At 44.9% G+C, this 17122-nt stretch overlaps 2 protein-coding genes across 5 annotated transcripts in view; both read right to left on the bottom strand.

Moving 5' to 3' along the window:
• Window positions 1-17122, bottom strand: part of LOC109402771 (SH2B adapter protein 2) — a 561576-nt gene that overhangs the window by 528922 nt on the left and 15532 nt on the right. For 3 of the 4 annotated variants that reach the window (XM_062859974.1, XM_062859972.1, XM_062859975.1), the window contains exon 2: window positions 641-1420. The gene's annotated coding sequence lies outside the window, so the exon portion shown is untranslated. Of the gene's footprint in view, window positions 1-640; window positions 1426-17122 lie in introns of all 4 variants that reach the window. The other variant, XM_062859973.1, reaches the window with a different exon arrangement.
• Window positions 11725-15123, bottom strand: LOC134290433 (uncharacterized). Its single transcript, XM_062857579.1, has one exon. The coding sequence runs from the start codon at window positions 15121-15123 to the stop codon at window positions 11725-11727; it is 3399 nt and encodes a 1132-aa protein (XP_062713563.1).

Here is a 17122-nt window from a genome sequence, read left to right as displayed (position 1 = left end):
GAATGCTTCAAAATCCCACGGAAACTCCTTCGAAACCCTCCTGACACTTCCTAAAAAATGGTAAAAACTCCTCTGAAACATCCCTGAAACCCCTTTAGAAGCACTAGGGAATCCACGGGACCTCCGAGAAGCCCTCAGAAACCTTTCTGAAACTCCTATGAAACATAAAAATGAAAACCTGATAAGTTTTTCGGTTGTTTAAGCCCGTAAGAAAAGTCCATGCTTCTCGACGAGGAGGAGGAGGGGCTCAAACACAACGATTGTTCTGTCCTCGTGATATATGGAAGGCCCCTTATGCCAGATAACGTTTGAGCCTTTTAGTATATGATTGAGCAAAACAAAACTGACTTAGATCTCGTTAATACAGATAAAAAAAAAAAAAAAAAAAAAAAAAACTGACTTAAGGAATGCTACTTGAGTTGAGTAGTGCTCGAGAAGTAGAACGAACAAAGGGCAAATTGAAAGGTACGTTACAATAATCCTTACCATATTCCACGTCAGACGACAATAAGAATATTCGCCAGCAATCTGCATCAATGTATTCGCACCATCCAGCTATGCTATGATTGTCTCGTTATCACTTCACATACTTGCATTTACATTATTTATTTACTTATTAAATATTCAAGTTGAAATTTACCTTTATCCTCCGTAGAAACCGAGCAACTACGTCGTCGACAAACCCTCGGCACGGCACCAAGCTTTTTTTTTATTCCTCTATATTCTAATTGTTGCACCGGTCGGTATCACTGGTTCGTATAATTTCTTAGAGTAGCATTTGTTGAACAACCACCTGATAAATTTTCACCACTAAATTCCACAGCTGCTGCTAAGCACATTTTTTTATTGGACGACAAATAAACATAAATATGCACACATATCTCTCGATTGTTGTGATCTTTTGCGATTTGAATCGTCGGAGACTGCCTAGGAAACACACAAACGGACATTCACACTGTTGCAGATCTATCTCGTGCTGTTGTGGCACATCTTCACTATAGGTGTATCTCTAATGGTTATCACACTTTATGCGACTTGTTTTCCTCTCTCGCGCTGCGGCGCACATTCACACTCGCATCCGATTGGGTTGTTTACGTTTTTTCACCGCCGCTCAATGAATACTGTCATGCTTTATTTTTTCCTACATCACTCTCTACGGCACACACCTGATGACGGAACTCTCCGTCTCCGCCGCTCTTCTATCCCAGCCAGCAGCACTGCACTGCACGGAATCGGACGGCGAGACCTATCGGTATCAGCTGCGTTTCGCTTATCTGGCCGGCCTCATCCTGGCTGTTGTGATGTTCTGCCCTGCTCGAGCTGGGTCTCGCCGCGAATTGACACAGAAGAAGCACCCGCCGCTGCCACCGAGGACGATTCAATCAGTGCTTCACACCAAACGACGACGTTGAGATGGCCCCTGTGCTGTGGATGTATTGAAACACGAATAGGTTGGGTTAGTAATCATCGGTTGACCGTCAACTTGCACCACATTCTATAGGTAGCAGTGCTTTGTATTCAATTTCGCTGATCTAGCCGTAGGTAGGATTCATATTCGGTGTCATATGGGAACTACCACGGCAGCAGTTGGTGATTATCAAACGTTCAGCGTTGAGTGAGAGACGATGGGGTGTCATGGTATGATATTTTTCAAATCCGGTCAACTTGTTTGCTTCACGTATGCCGTGCGTGAGTAGTGTCGACAGAAATGTAACGTTGGACTAAGCGATAATAATGTTCTAACCATATACCTATATGGTCGTTATCTTTTAGCGGAACTAGATTTGCAGTATCCCAGAGATTGTTAGTAAAAAGTTGAGGCACAATTGTGAATCGCATATTTCCCAAAACTGATTTTGTGATTCTAGTTTACCTATTTATACCTAGGTAAACCAAGTTTAACACAACACATAACCGAGGGTTAAGAAATCGAGCTTAAAGTATGCCACACGAATCATGCAGACCGAGAACCACTGAACTATTTACAAAGTCAATGTCGCAATGGCTGGTCTGAATGAATAATTTAGACTTGGCATAATAAAGAAGGGTACAATTTGATTATGCCAAATGTCCATTATGCCAAATGTATTTATGCCAAATTACTTTATGCTAAACAATCTTATGCCAAATGTCCTGCTCACGGTTGTCTACTGGCCAGTGCTTGCAACTGTTTGATTTGATTTCCTTCACCATCTTGATCGTTATCAGCCGTTATACAAAGGTTACATCGCTATGGAATGTTGCATTATCGCCACGAAGGTGATGTCTCTTAATGCATCAAACGAAAATGATATTGAACCTGAACAGCTGATCGAAATGATTGCAATTCCAGTCCAGTCTTCTGACGTCAAACTTTAAATTTGAGAGAAAGTTCAATAATTTAATTTCAATAATTTCATCCTACTCAAAACAGATATGTAAATTAGGAGCTTTTTGTTTTGTTACTAATTTTTGATAGAAGTGAGCACGATTTTTTTTTCAATTACGGAATCAGTCGGTGGCGCTACAAAAAATCCTCAGAGAAATTTCTAGCCAATTTTTTTGAGGAATCAGTAAAAAATCATGTAAAAAATTTCTTGGCTAAGATACTTGACGGAAACTTGGAATGATTTTTCAAAACAATTTTCTAATCATTAATCAAAAATCACAAAAGAAATTTTAAGAAGAGTTCCTAGAGGAATGCTAGCAGAAATTCCTGAAGTAATCTTCGGCAAAAATCCTAAAATAGATCGATTTTAAAGAATTCTTTAGAAGAATTCCAAAAGGATTTTTCGGAAGAATTCCTAGAGATTTTCTTAGAGGAACTTCTATAGGAATCCTTGGAGGGAATCTTGAATTATTATTCAACAGATTCTTTGGAAAATTCCTGGAGGAATTCTATGAAGAATCTCTTAGTAAAATCTTAGAGAAACTCCTTGAAGAATTCTTGCAGAAATTTTTCGAAGAAACCGTTGCAATCATTCAAGAATTCATCATTGAAGAAATTTCTTATGGAATTTTTGGAATAATTTCCTAAGAAATCTTTGGAAGAACGCCAAGAGCCAAAATGAGTAATGTGTTCTTGAGGAAATGCCAAGACAAATGCTTGGAGAAATCACAGAAACTGTTATGCTGCCGTGAATCGCATATCAGTCCCATCTTTGCTGGGTTTCCTATGCAAATGGGACAGATATGCGATTCACGGCAGTATGTGAGGGAATAACTGTGAAATCCTTGAAGAATTTTCGGAGAAATACTTCACTTCGGCGGAAAATTAATTAAAGGTATATTTGGAGGATTGGCACGGTAAAGGCTGGGTATGCTGCGGAATTCAGATCCCATTGTGATCCACTAGCCTCTGCCCAGCAACTCCTATCCCTACCTCCACGCGGTACCGGCCGGAAACTATGAGCAACCTTAGGGAAGATCGGGTAACCAACCCCGGTGGGAACTTTGGTCGTAGGCTGACAGGGAAGGGGGGGGGGGGTTTGCTTCGGCAAACCTGAGCGTCTGTTCTCCAGGAGGAGCGGCTCACAACAGTGTCTGATCCCCATGTTAGGGGCGGCTGATCTACGTGCCAGGGAAGGACTCTAAGCTCAACTGTGCACTATGGTCCCCCGGAAAGTAGGGGGTTGGTGTCAGGCCCTACGAGCCAGCCGTAAAAAAAACATTGTAGCGGAAAATCAGCAACAGAATAATACGAACCGAGACCAACGGCAACGACCCCAGCGAACAAAAAGGACTTGCGATTGGAAACTCGGTACGTGGAACTGCCGATCTCTCAACTTCATTGGGAGCGGGTTCGGCATCGTAGCGCTGCAGGAGGTGGATGGACAGGATCCATGGTGCGAACGTTTAGAGGTAATCATACCATCTACCAGAGCTGCGGCAACACACGCGAGCTGGGGACAGCTTTCATAGTGATGGGTGATATGCAGAGGCGCGTGATCGGTTGGTGGCTGATCGACGAAAGAATGTGCAGGTTGAGGATCAAAGGCCGATTCTTCAACTTCAGCATAATAAACGTGCACAGCCCACACTCCGGAAGTACTGATGATGACAAGGACGCATTTTACGCGCAGCTCGAACGCGAGTACGATCGCTGCCCAAGCCACGACGTCAAGATCATCATAGGAGATTTGAACGCTCAGGTAGGCCAGGAGGAGGAATTCAGACCGACGATTGCTAAGTTCAGCGCCCACCAGCAGACGAACGAAAACGGCCTACGACTCATTGATTTCGCCGCCTCCAAAAATATGGTCCCTTATCGTTACACCTGGAAATCACCACAGCAGACGGAATCTCAAATCGACCACGTTCTGATTGACGGACTCCGACCACTGCACTATCTGGTGATGGTCAAACTGCGCCCAAAACTCTCCGTCATCAACAATGTACGGTACCGGCGACCGCCACGGTACAACCTAGAGCGACTAAAGCAATCGGATGTCGCCTCAGCATACGCGCAGAATCTCGAAGCCGCGTTGCCAGACGAGGGCGAGCTCGATGAGGCCCCTCTAGACGACTGCTGGAGTACAGTGAAAGCTGCCATCAACGACGCAGCAGAGAGCACCATCGGGTACGTGGAACGGATTCGACGGAACGAATGGTTCGATAAAGAGTGTAGAACGGTTTTGGAGGAGAAGGATGCAGCGAGGGCGGTAATGCTGCAGCAAGGGACTCGACAGAACGTGGAACGTTACAAACAGAAGCGGAAACAGCAGACCCGCCTCTTTCGGGAGAAAAAGCGCCGCCTGGAAGAAGCGGAGTGTGAAGAAATGGAACTGCTGTGCGGATCCCAAGAAACACGGAAGTTCTATCAGAAGCTCAACGCATCCCGCAACGGCTTCGTGCCGCGAGCCGAAATATGCAGGGATAAAGACGGAGGCCTCTTGACGGACGGACGTGAGGTGATCGAAAGGTGTAAGCAGCACTTCGATCAGCACCTGAACGGCGTGGAGAACGTAGGCACGGGAGCCCACGGCAACGGAAGGAACGACGACGTCAGTGCAGCGGAGGACGGAAATGAACCAACTTCCACGCTGAGGGAAGTTAAGGATGCCATTCACCACCTCAAAACCAACAAAGCAGCTGGTAAGGATGGTATCGCAGCTGAACTCATCAAGGGCCCAGAAAGATTGGCTAGCTGTCTGCATCGGCTGATAGTCAGGATCTGGGAAACCGAACAGCTACCGGAGGAGTGGAAGGAAGAGATAATCCGGCCCATTCATAAGAAAGGCGACCATTTGGAATGTGAGAACTTCAGGACGATCACTAGTTTGAATGCTGCCTACAAAGTGCTATCCCAGATCATCTTCCGTCGTCTGTCACCTAAAACGAATGAGTTCGTGGGAAGTTATCAGGCTGGCTTCATCGACGGCCGGTCGACAACGAACCAGATCTTTACCGTACGGCAAATCCTCCAGAAATGCCGTGAATTCCCTGGTCCCAACGCATCACCTGTTCATCGACTTCAAAGCGGCATACGACAGTATCGACCGATGGACGGTGTGCAAAACTGCGTAAGGGTTTCGGGTGCATTCGAATCTCGCCGGGGACTGCGACAAGGTGACGGACCCCCCTTCCCTTTTCTTCAACATCGCTCTGGAATGTGTGATGCGACGAGCCGGGCTCAACAGCCGGGGAACGATTTTCACAAAATCCGGTCAATTTGTGTGCTATGCGGACGACATGGACATTATCGCTAGAACATTTGGAACGGTGGCAGAGCTGTACACCCGCCTGAAACGCGAAGCAGCAAAGGTCGGACTGGTGGTGAATGCCTTAAAAACAAAGTACATGCTGGTAGGCGGAACCGAACATGACCGGATCCGTCTGGGTAGGAGTGTTACGATAGACGGGGATACTTTCGAGATGGTGGAGGAATTCGTCTACCTCGGATCCTTACTGACGGCTGACAACAACGTGAGCCGTGAAATTCGGAGGCGCATCATCAGTGGAAGTCGGGCCTACTACGGGCTCCAGAAGAAACTGCGGTCGAAAAAGATTCACCCACACACCAAATGCACCATGTACAAAACGCTAATAAGACTGGTAATCCTCTACGGGCACGAGACATGGACCATGCTCGAGGAGGACTTGCAAGCACTAGGAGTTTTCGAGCGACGCGTGCTAAGGACGATCTTCGGCGGCGTGCAGGAGAACGGTGTGTGGCAGAGAAGGATGAACCACGAGCTCGCTGCACTTTACGGCGAACCCAGCATCCAGCTTGAATCATATCTTACGGACCGACAACAATTAGGTAATCAAATTTAATGGAAAACAATCTAATTCATCTTGTACCAACTTTTCGAACCCTCTAAGCAGAATACCCTCTTCGAATGAGTGTAATCAGTTTCGTACCCTTTAATTCCGCCCTATGTCGCTTATCCTTTGGCAGATACGCGTATTTCGACTACCACTTGTAATCTTCCTCAGTGTCAGTTATCCACAGTGGATTACAAGTGGGAAGATTACAAGTGGTAGTCGAAATACGCGTATCTGTCAAAGGATAAGCAACATAGGGCGGAATTAAAAGATACGAAACTGATTACACTCATTCGAATCTAATTCAATTCAAGTCACTTCTGGAGTTGCTCAAGGTTTCCATCTAGGCCCCTTTTTATTCACACTGTACGTAAACGATCTTTACTTCATTCTTGAAAAATTCAAATTACTTATTTATGCCGACAACATAAAGCTTTTTTTGGAAGTCAGGAATAAACAAGAAATAGGTATATTTTAGAATGAAATTCGCATATTCCACACATGGTGTTCGAAAAGCTGAATGTTAAGAATTGTAATTTAATATCTTTCAATAGAAAATCAAGTACATCTACCAGCTCAATTACTCTAGGAAATCAAACGGTAGAAAAATGTGAAAGAGTTAGAGATTTAGGAGTTATTTTGGATTCTAAACTACATATCTTTTACAGACCATTACAATACGATCATCCATAAAGCAAATAACATACTTGGGTTTATAAAACGCTTTAGCTACAATTTTGAAGACCCGTACACAATAAAAACTCTATGTATATTACTTATGTGCAGTGGCGTCGCGTAACCTCACTTTTTACCTGTGTACCGACCCTAAAACTTGCAATTGCAGGAGATTTATGATCAAAATCGAAATAGAAATGAGTGAAAGCAGCTAGGTATTTTCGTCATTTTCTAATTATTACAAGCAAATTTGTTCAAACAATTCAAGAATTTATAATTGGTGCACAGGTAAAAAGTGAGGTTACGCGACGCCACTGCTTATGTGAGTGCAATTTTGGAATATTGAAGCGTTGTGTGTTTGGTGGTGCGACGATAATAAACAAATAGATACACAAGAAAGGCCGCAGAAGGATTATCAAATATTTACGGTTGTCCGTCATTTCCGAGGCATTTCCCAAAATGCCGAATTTCAGAGAAATTCACTTCCCAGAATACATCATATCTCGAAAAAAAAAACCTTATAGTTTTTAATTTATCATTCATGTGTGGCAATAGCATTATGATAGATAATCATATCTGTATGTGCGTAAGACATAGGGTGACAATGGGTATTATCGGCAGGTTTGTTCTCTTCGTCATGGGGGGTTTTTGTCAGCCAAATTGCCTGAAACTTGGCCACATAATTCAGTTTAGTTGGGAAGGATTTGAGACCAACTCTGAGATCCATAGGTTTCAAAAAACCCCCAAAGACGAAGAGAACAAAACGGCCGAGAATAGGCAATTTCCCCTATTTGGCTGAATTTTAAATTTAAATAAAATTATTGGATTTTTTTCCATGTAAGGATTTTTTTTTTACAAATAATATATTCTTCCTATTTATTAAATAGGCTGTTCTTTCGAGTTATTTTTGGAAACAATTGGTGGCACAAATCAATCTGATAATTTTTTCATCAGGCATTTTCCGTTCTTTTAAACATACAGGGGATGGCCAAAATGTTTGGGATAGTCAACTTTTTTTTCTCTCGCAAAAATGTTCAACATGCTGTAACTTTTCATAGAGTGCGTCAACAATTCTCAAATTTTGACTGTTTGTCAACCTATTAGGATGTGCATCATTGGTACAAATTTGAGCACGATTGGTTAATCTTTTGCGAAGCTAAAACCGTTCTCGTAAAACACTATTTAGACAACCATTTTTTGAATTGTCATATCTCGGAAACTAGTGAACCGAATTGAATGAAATTTTGAACGTTTATCAACAATACATTAATGCTTTATAAGTTATTAAAACAAATGTACTTTATGAACACTGTAAAAAGTTAGCATGGATTTTTTCTCGAAAAATGAAAAATGTTTACATCAATGTCAATAAATTTTAGTTTTGATATCCGAAGGTTTTCTACTTCTGTTCTCAAGATATCTTCAATAAGCTATGTTAGAGCCTATTTGGATTAAAAGAAGAACACATTTAGTAATTTTTGTATGGTACAGTAAATTTGACCCTAAATTTCCTCTAAATGGGTAAAAATATCAAACCGGTATAACTTTTTTTGTCGTGAGAAAATATTACATTTTATAGCGTCGTATCAAGTATCAATATATTGTTGATAAACATTAAAGATTTCATTCAATTCGGTTCACTGGTTTCCGAGATATGACAGTTCAAAAATTAGTTGTCTAAAAAATAGTGTTTTACCAGAACGGTTCTAACTTCGCGAAAGATTAACCAATCGAGCTCAAATTTGTACCAATGATGCACATATAATATGTAATGCATTAAATAATGAACTCGATTTATGTTCACAAAGAGTAAATTATTCTTTAATAGTTATTTATACAACGATAATGCAAAGTAGGAGTTGTGTGCTAGTAGTGGACCTTAAGCCTATGGTGGACCCCCTACAGAAAAACCCGAAAATAAATGCCCAAATCAACTTATTTCAGGCTACTTCCACCGGGGGAACATCAATTACATTGCTACACAGCAATTCCTGGCGAACAAATTGCCCAGGGGCCACAAAAATTGGTTATTTCAATAGTTTAATGAATGTAAACACTCAAAAGAGTCCACTATAGGCACCGTCGGCGGCGAGGCAGATAACATGGAAATCAAAAGAGGGGTCCACTATAGGCGCCAAGCTCTTTGTAAGTAATTTGTAAGTTTATTTATACGATAGCCTGTTAGTGTACAAATTTTAAATCAGGTCAAGAAATCGAACATTATAGAAAAAAAAATACATTTTAAATTTGGAAACTAAATGAAACAAACAAATTAATACAACAAAACTCAGCAATTTAACAAATGACAATAGGTGAATTACTTTGCTTAATTAATTAAACTAATCTTTTAGTTGACATTTTGAAGGAAGACAATGTTGGTTTCTGTTTGACATGGTTTGTAAGTAATCCTATAGTGGACCCCGGTGGGGTCCATTGTAAGCAACGTCGATGCATACTTTCAAATGCGTATTTACTGGAATAGTTAAATGTTGTATGTTTGACGGTCTTAACACTAAGAGGGGACATGAAAGATGAAACTTGTTATACCGCATTTAGTTCACCACTGGACTGCGCACTGAGTCTTCCCTAAGTGCGAAAACGTAAATAAAACTGCGTGATTGCATCGAATCAAATTGATGTCTTCGGCGCACTATTTCTTCGATGTATGCTGAATAAGTGCTCTGAAGACACCAAGTTGATTGGATACAATCGCGCACTTTTATTTGCGTTTTCGCACTTGTGAAAACTAGAAATCCTCTACATAGAGATGAGCGGAAGTTACATACGTCGATTCGGCAACGCTGTTTGTTTTGTTTACAACAGCTGCCAACACTTGCTACAGAGCTAGATGTTCAAACTTTGTGCGTTACTTCGTTGTGGTTCAAGTTGTTTTGTTTACATTTTCTAATCATGGTAGATTTTTTTTTTTAAATTTTGTTGAAATAGCGGAGCAATCTAAGAAATCTGAAATTCATTGCAAAAGTGTTACGCTAATCATATCGGTAGAAGTAGAGCAAGAAGCAGCAATGGAAGTTTTTTCGACAAGTTCAGCAACAAAAGTGTCGTCATAAGCATGAGCTTTTGAAAGCAGAATTGATAAATTTTTATCTTTTTACTAAACATACATATGCCGCCAATATCTCGATATTAAAAATAAATAATTTTAGTTTATTTAGTTCCGATTGCAATACCGTTCAAACGACGCCTTCCTACGAACGATAAGCATGTTCATTTGGCTCACACTTTGACAGTTCTTTCTGCACGATTGGCTCACAATGGCCGCCTCCGCAGATCTCTATAATGTAGGATTACTAGTGAAAACTAGAGCGATAGTCCAGTGGTGAACTAAATGCGCTATATAAAATTTCACTTTGGGACAATCCAATGAGGGAACAATGTTAAAAAGTAGCAGAAGAAAATTTCAAGGGTGGCCACACAAAATCGAAATTGAAATTCCCGCATTTTTCCCGACTTTTTCCCGCCTTTATTTTGAACTTTCCCGACTTTTCTTTATATACCTATTGTTCCGTCCGGGGGAACGAGCAAAGTGGACTGTAACACTTTTCGGAGGAGGACTCGAAGCTAGAGGGTAAAGATCCCTCGCTGGACGCTTCGTCTTGTGGCCGATACACGTTACGGGCTTTCGGGAGGACACTTCTTCGGAACTAGGACTGGGTTACTGGGAAATAGGAACACTGTGTTTGCACTTAACTACTATTTATTAAACTAATTAACGCGAATAACATAGCTTCTTTTAACACGTCTGTCCCTGTCGATCGTCTATCGAGAACTGTACTTTTTTCCATTCAATTTTTCTTCCTCTACACAGCCTCATTCATACGCGGGCATGAATGAAGCGCGCGGTAGCTGGTCTACACACGCGAAGCATGAACATGGCGGGATATGCGGGCAATGGGAAACAGCAAAAATCTAGCGTAACATTACATAAGGATCTAATTCTTCCGTATACGGAACATTCACCGCCGCGTTGAAATGTCTATTTCAAAAATTTAGATGCACCAAAGTAGGCCTTGTTGTCTTCTATCGGTAGGATTGACAGTTTGTTGATCGGCCGACGGAATGTCGACTTGTCGCTGTACACGTCTACGGCTCGTACCAAACCATCGGCTCCAGGAAAGGTTTTGGTTACGACCCCCAGCTTCCACTGTAGAGGGGGCAAATTCCGGTTGTGCACCAGAACAATCATTCCAGGGATCACGTTTGTTTCAAGCTTCTGATTTTTCTTTCTAGGCTGTAAGCTGCTCAGGTAGTCGCGGGACCAAGCCTTCCAGAAATGCTCCCGCAGCATCTGTAGATGTTGCCATTTATCCAAGCGGTTTGCCTGAATATCTTCGTAGGACGGCTCTGGTATAGCGGTGAGTGAACGCCCGATGAGGTAATGGGCAGGCGTAATCACTTCGGATCCGTCCGGCGCTGATGTCACAAATAGCGGACGGGAGTTCAGGATCGCTTCAATTTCCGTCAGGATGGTCGCATACTGCTCGAAGTTCAGAGAGGAATTCCCGACGACTCTCTTCAGATGGCTCTTCATACTCTTGACTGCAGCTTCCCATATGCCACCAAACTCGGGGGCATCCGCCGGAATAAACTGCCATTCAATCCCTTTGGTCGTGCAAAACGATGCGATTTGGTTCGACTCTTGCTCTTGTTGAAACGCCTGGTATAGCTGATTCAGTTCGTGATGTGCACCACGAAAATTAGTGCCGTTGTCGGAATGTAGCTGATGGACAATTCCACGCCGACTCACGAACCTCTGAAGCGCAGCGATGAAAGCACTGGTCGTCATGTCTGACACCAGCTCCAGATGCACGGCTCAAACACCGCTACATAGCCTTTCACGGTAGTCACCTTGCGCAGGCCCTGCTTGATATGGAACGGCCCAGCGTAATCCACGCCAGTAACGGAAAAGGGCGGCGCAGGTGTCACGCGGCAGGATGGCAGGTTTCCCATGAACTGGTTTGTGTCCACAGGCTTGACTTTGAAACACTTCACGCAAGATCTGGTTACTCCACGGATAGTAGCTGCAGCGTTGATCAACCAGAAATCTCTTCGAATCACGTGGACCAAGCCAGTCGGTCCAAGATGGAGATGCTCTTCATGCAGGGCACGAATAAGCATGCGAACGATGGGACTTTTGGACGGCAAGATGATCGGATGCTTCTCATTGTAGTGAAGGTTGGAATGCTCTAAACGTCCGCCGACTCTCAGAACACCGTTCACTAGGATGGGTCCCAGCGAACCAAGTTGTCTACATCGTTCACCCGATTCGACTCGAGCAATCTCATCGTAGAACTCTTCACGTTGCACCACTTTCACAATAATGTCCATTGCAAGTCGAAGTTCAGCCACGGTAGGAATTGTCTTATGCACTCGTGAAGCTGAATCCTTCTTGCAGTTGCTGGCGAAACGCAGCACCAGCGCAATAACTCGTTGTAGCTTTCTGAACGAGCTGTACTTTGAAAACACTTTCAACTGTTCTTCTTTTTCAATTGCAGGTAGCACTGTTGGAGTTGCACGCAGCTCCGGAATGTCTTCTTCACTGATCTCTTCGGGTGGCTTGTTTTCAAAGTTCACTGCACTCAAAAAGTCTGGTCCATGCCACCACATCTCATTCTTCACTAATTCGTTGGGCATCTGCCCACGCGACACTATATCAGCCGGATTGAACTCCGACCGGACGTACATCCACTCGAAATCCGATGTTTCTTCTCGGATTGCAGCCACACGATTGCGCACGAACACTTGAAGCTGATCAGGGGATTTGCGCAACCAGGCCAGAACAATTTGGCTGTCCGACCAGAGCACCACACGATGAAACGGCATTTGGATTGATTGCAGCACCTTATTCACCAGTCGCGCCAGCAAAAGTGCAGCGCACAATTCCAGTCGCGGAATCGTAATCGCCTTCAAAGGTGCCACTTTCGACTTGCTGCACAAGAGTTGTAACTGCGCCGACTCGTCCAATACGCTTCGAATGAAGACACACGCTCCATAGGCAGACATCGAAGCATCAGCAAACCCATGAAGCTCGTAGCACACTGCTCCGTCAATTAGAACACGCCTTGGGATGCGCATCCTGTTTGTTGCTTCGAGTGACGCCTTCAACTGTGCCCACTGTTCAGCTATTTCTACTTCGACAGGCTCGTCCCAGCCCACCTTGCTACGCCACAGCTGTTGCATAAGTAACTTGGCCAGAACAATCACGGGTGCCAAGAATCCGAGAGGGTCATAGAGCTTAGCAATTTCGGACAATATGCTTCGCTTCGTGTTGGATTCGGATTCAGCATCGAAATTTGGAGATTTGATAGAGAACAGGAAATCATCGCTTCGAGGGTCCCACAAAATACCAAGCACCTTAATGACCGTGTTGATACCTTGTTCTTCGAGCGCCTTGGGACTTTCACGCTCGCTTTCTGGAATGTGCTCCAACATCAGGTCAGAGTTAGAACACCACTTATGGATGGGGAAACCAGCACCAGCAAGCAATTCCTTCACCTGCTTCTGTCGTTCAATCGCTGCTTCCAACGTATCGTCGCCAGACAACACGTCGTCGACGTAAAAATCTTCCTTAACGGTAGATGCTCCCAGGGGGTATTCGGAATGACCATCTTCAGCCAACTGAACTAAGCAGCGAGTTGCAAGGAAAGGAGCACTCGCTGTACCGTAGGTCACGGTGGTCAACTGATATACTTTCAGAGGCTGCTCGGGACTATCTCTCCAGAAAATGCGTTGGAGTGGCTGATGCATCGCAGCAACCACGATTTGGCGATACATTTTACTTATGTCAGCCGTGAAAGCATATTTGTGCTTTCGAAAACGCAAGACAATATCAAGAATATCGGATTGGACAGTACCACCTACCTTGAGGACATCGTTCAGAGAGAGGGCATTCTGCGACGGCTTGGCGGATGCATCGAATACAACTCGACACTTCGTCGTCGAGCTGTCTGGACGGATAACAGCATGGTGTGGCAGGTAGCATTTTTGGACGTTGGAAGGATCTCTGCTTTCGTCAATTTGCTTGCAGTGGCCGAGCTGCTCATACTCCTTGATGAACTGCAAGTACTGCTCTCGGAGACACGGATTCCGAACGAGACGTTGTTCGAGGAGGTGGAATCTTTTCAAAGCGACCGACCTGCAGTCACTCAGCTGGGAGGCGTTTTCCTTCAGTGGGAGTTGCACAACGAATCTTCCTTCGTCGGTGCGTTCATGTGTGTAGCGGAAATGCTTCTCACACTCTACTTCTTCAGATGAGATGGGTTCTTGATCGGCAACTTCTTCGACGGTCCAGAATCGTTGCAGGGCTTCATACACGTTCTCGACGGTGATCGTGTGGGAATACGTTGGACCTTGCTGACACGCTTCTTCCAGCTCACCGGTGAATACCCACCCGAGATGAGTATCACGTAGCTCTGGTAGGTGCTCTGCCAGCCGATACTGACCGGACCGGATGATCTTGAAAAACAGCTCATTACCGATCAGCATATCGATTTCTTGAGGGACGTTGAATTCAGGATCGGCCAATTGGAACCCGGGAGGAATGCACCAATCGGTCACGTCGATGTGGGAGCTTGGAATTCTGCCGGTCACCGCCGGGGTCACGACGCACTCTACCGTGGCGCGGTAGTCACTATAACGGGACCGGAACTTGACGGTGGCTTTCTCCATGCTGGTGGTTGTCCGATTGTTGACACCGGAAATCTTCACATTCGCCGATGAAATCTTTGCGCCGATACGTTCGGCCATCTCCTTCGTAATCAGGTGTACTTGGGACCCGCAGTCTAGCAGAACCCGACAACAGTGAGGCTTACCTTGAGCATCGAAAACGTGTACCACTGCCGTCAGGAGGAGAACGGTTTTCTTGATCGGTGCTGCCTGAAGCGAACACGACGACGTCACGTTGTGTGCGCCTTGCGGTGTGGAGGCACTGGAACTGCTGGCTTGAGCTTCCTTCACCACAGGCTTCGGAGCGGGATCCAACGGAACGGGTTCTTCGGCAGTCCTGCTTTCGGGTTGGTTGGGCTTGAACTTGGTCTCGTCATGGAGTTGTGTATGATGACGCTGGCGACACTTCAAACACTTTCGATCGGATGGACAATCCTTCAGCCGGTGGCCCTTCCTCAGGCAATTGAAGCACATGCCCATGGAACGTGCTTTCTCGACCCGCTGGGGTACGGTCATGGATTGCAGCTGCTCACACTGGAAGTTTTTGTGGAACTCACCGCAGAAGTCACATGTTTCGCTTGAAGCACTGCCGCCGCTAGTAGAAGCAGCAAGGATCTTCGGATTGGACTTCGGACTTGGCTTCGATGGATCTGCGGCCTTTACGTTCGATCTTTCCGAGGAGTGGGGACTTGAGCTGACGTTTCGCAATTCTCCAGGATGTCACACTGTTGCTTCAGGAACTTCATCATGTCTTCGTACTTCGGAAGCGTTCCTCGAACGATTGTTGCTTCCCACTGCTTCCGAGTAACGGGATCGAGGGCTGATGCAAGTAGATGCACCACGATCAGTTCTGACACACCGAGGAGGTCCTGTTTCAGGTAACGGAGGCTCTCGATGTGCCTGGAGCAATCATCAACCAACTGTCGCAGCTCACGGTGAGATTCCTTCGTCATTTTCTTCAGAGACAGAAGGCCACGGATGTGGGTGTTGATGATGACACGGGGATTTTCGAATCGTTCCGTGAGAATGTTCCACGCGTGAGCGTAGTTGTTCTCGTTCATCGTCCTGGCGTCGAGGATGCCTGCTGCTGTTCCGACGAGAGCTTTGTCCAAGTGATATAACTTGATGGCGTCAGTATCATTGGACTTAGCCATCACGTCGAGGAACATCGCCTTGAATTTTGGCCAATTCTCGTATCGGCCGTCGAATGTCGGTATCGGTGCCTTCAGCGGTTGCTGCTGGACGATGACTTGGGGCTTGATTTCAGGAGCTTCGTTCTTCGCCGCGTCCATCTGCATCTCTTCGATGTACGATGACACTTCGTGGTAGTCCTTCTCGAACTCGATGTACACTTGGTCGTGCTCCTCCATTTCTTCATCCGGGATGATCTCAGCGAGTTGATTGTGGAAACCATTAAACTCACTGTAGGCTGCGTCGACATTCTTCATGTACACTTTCAATTTCGGCACGGATACGTCGGCGTCGTCGTCGATCACAATTCCTCCGATCCGCTTGATCTTATCAGCCGCCTTCTTGCGCTGGCGACTCAGGACACTAATCTTCCGGCTCAGAGCATCCATCGCTCCGGCCGAGCGCTGTTGGTTGTTTTCCTCTTCGTTTTCTTCTTTGTCTGTGCCACCATGCAGCTTTCCCGAGCGAGTGGCTTTCGGGCTGTGCAGTAGCGACATCTTTCGAGCACTTTCACACTTCCGGTATCGCACCGGATTCACTTTTCACTACTTAGAGTCTGTCTTTGGGATTTCACCAGTAACTCAGTCCGGGGAGGGTAACACACTTTTCACTACCGGACCACGTATCCGGTTCGAAGGACCAATGTTCCGTCCGGGGGAACGAGCAAAGTGGACTGTAACACTTTTCGGAGGAGGACTCGAAGCTAGAGGGTAAAGATCCCTCGCTGGACGCTTCGTCTTGTGGCCGATACACGTTACGGGCTTTCGGGAGGACACTTCTTCGGAACTAGGACTGGGTTACTGGGAAATAGGAACACTGTGTTTGCACTTAACTACTATTTATTAAACTAATTAACGCGAATAACATAGCTTCTTTTAACACGTCTGTCCCTGTCGATCGTCTATCGAGAACTGTACTTTTTTCCATTCAATTTTTCTTCCTCTACACAGCCTCATTCATACGCGGGCATGAATGAAGCGCGCGGTAGCTGGTCTACACACGCGAAGCATGAACATGGCGGGATATGCGGGCAATGGGAAACAGCAAAAATCTAGCGTAACATTACATAAGGATCTAATTCTTCCGTATACGGAACACCTATGGATCATGTAAAACATCCAAAAATCCAAACTTTTAAGTGGATCTGTATAACTGAAATATTTACAGTGGCATTGTGATACATGCTGTGACAGTTTTACCACAGACAAACAGACGTAACACTTCGAACATTTTTCGATTCAAATCATAGTCACGGAAACATATTCGCCCAATGCTAAAATGACTATGTTTGGCTGACCACCAACTAGGTGGCGGTAGTGTGCAA

Source organism: Aedes albopictus, chromosome 3 (assembly GCF_035046485.1).
Source record: "Aedes albopictus strain Foshan chromosome 3, AalbF5, whole genome shotgun sequence".
Taxonomy (NCBI): domain Eukaryota; kingdom Metazoa; phylum Arthropoda; class Insecta; order Diptera; family Culicidae; genus Aedes; species Aedes albopictus.
This window is presented reverse-complemented; position numbering and strand designations above follow the sequence as displayed.

What these genes read in the sequence shown, in the direction of transcription:
- LOC134290433 (XM_062857579.1), bottom strand. Translation starts at nt 15,123, where the DNA reads ATGACCGTACCCCAGCGGGTCGAGAAAGCACGTTCCATGGGCATGTGC.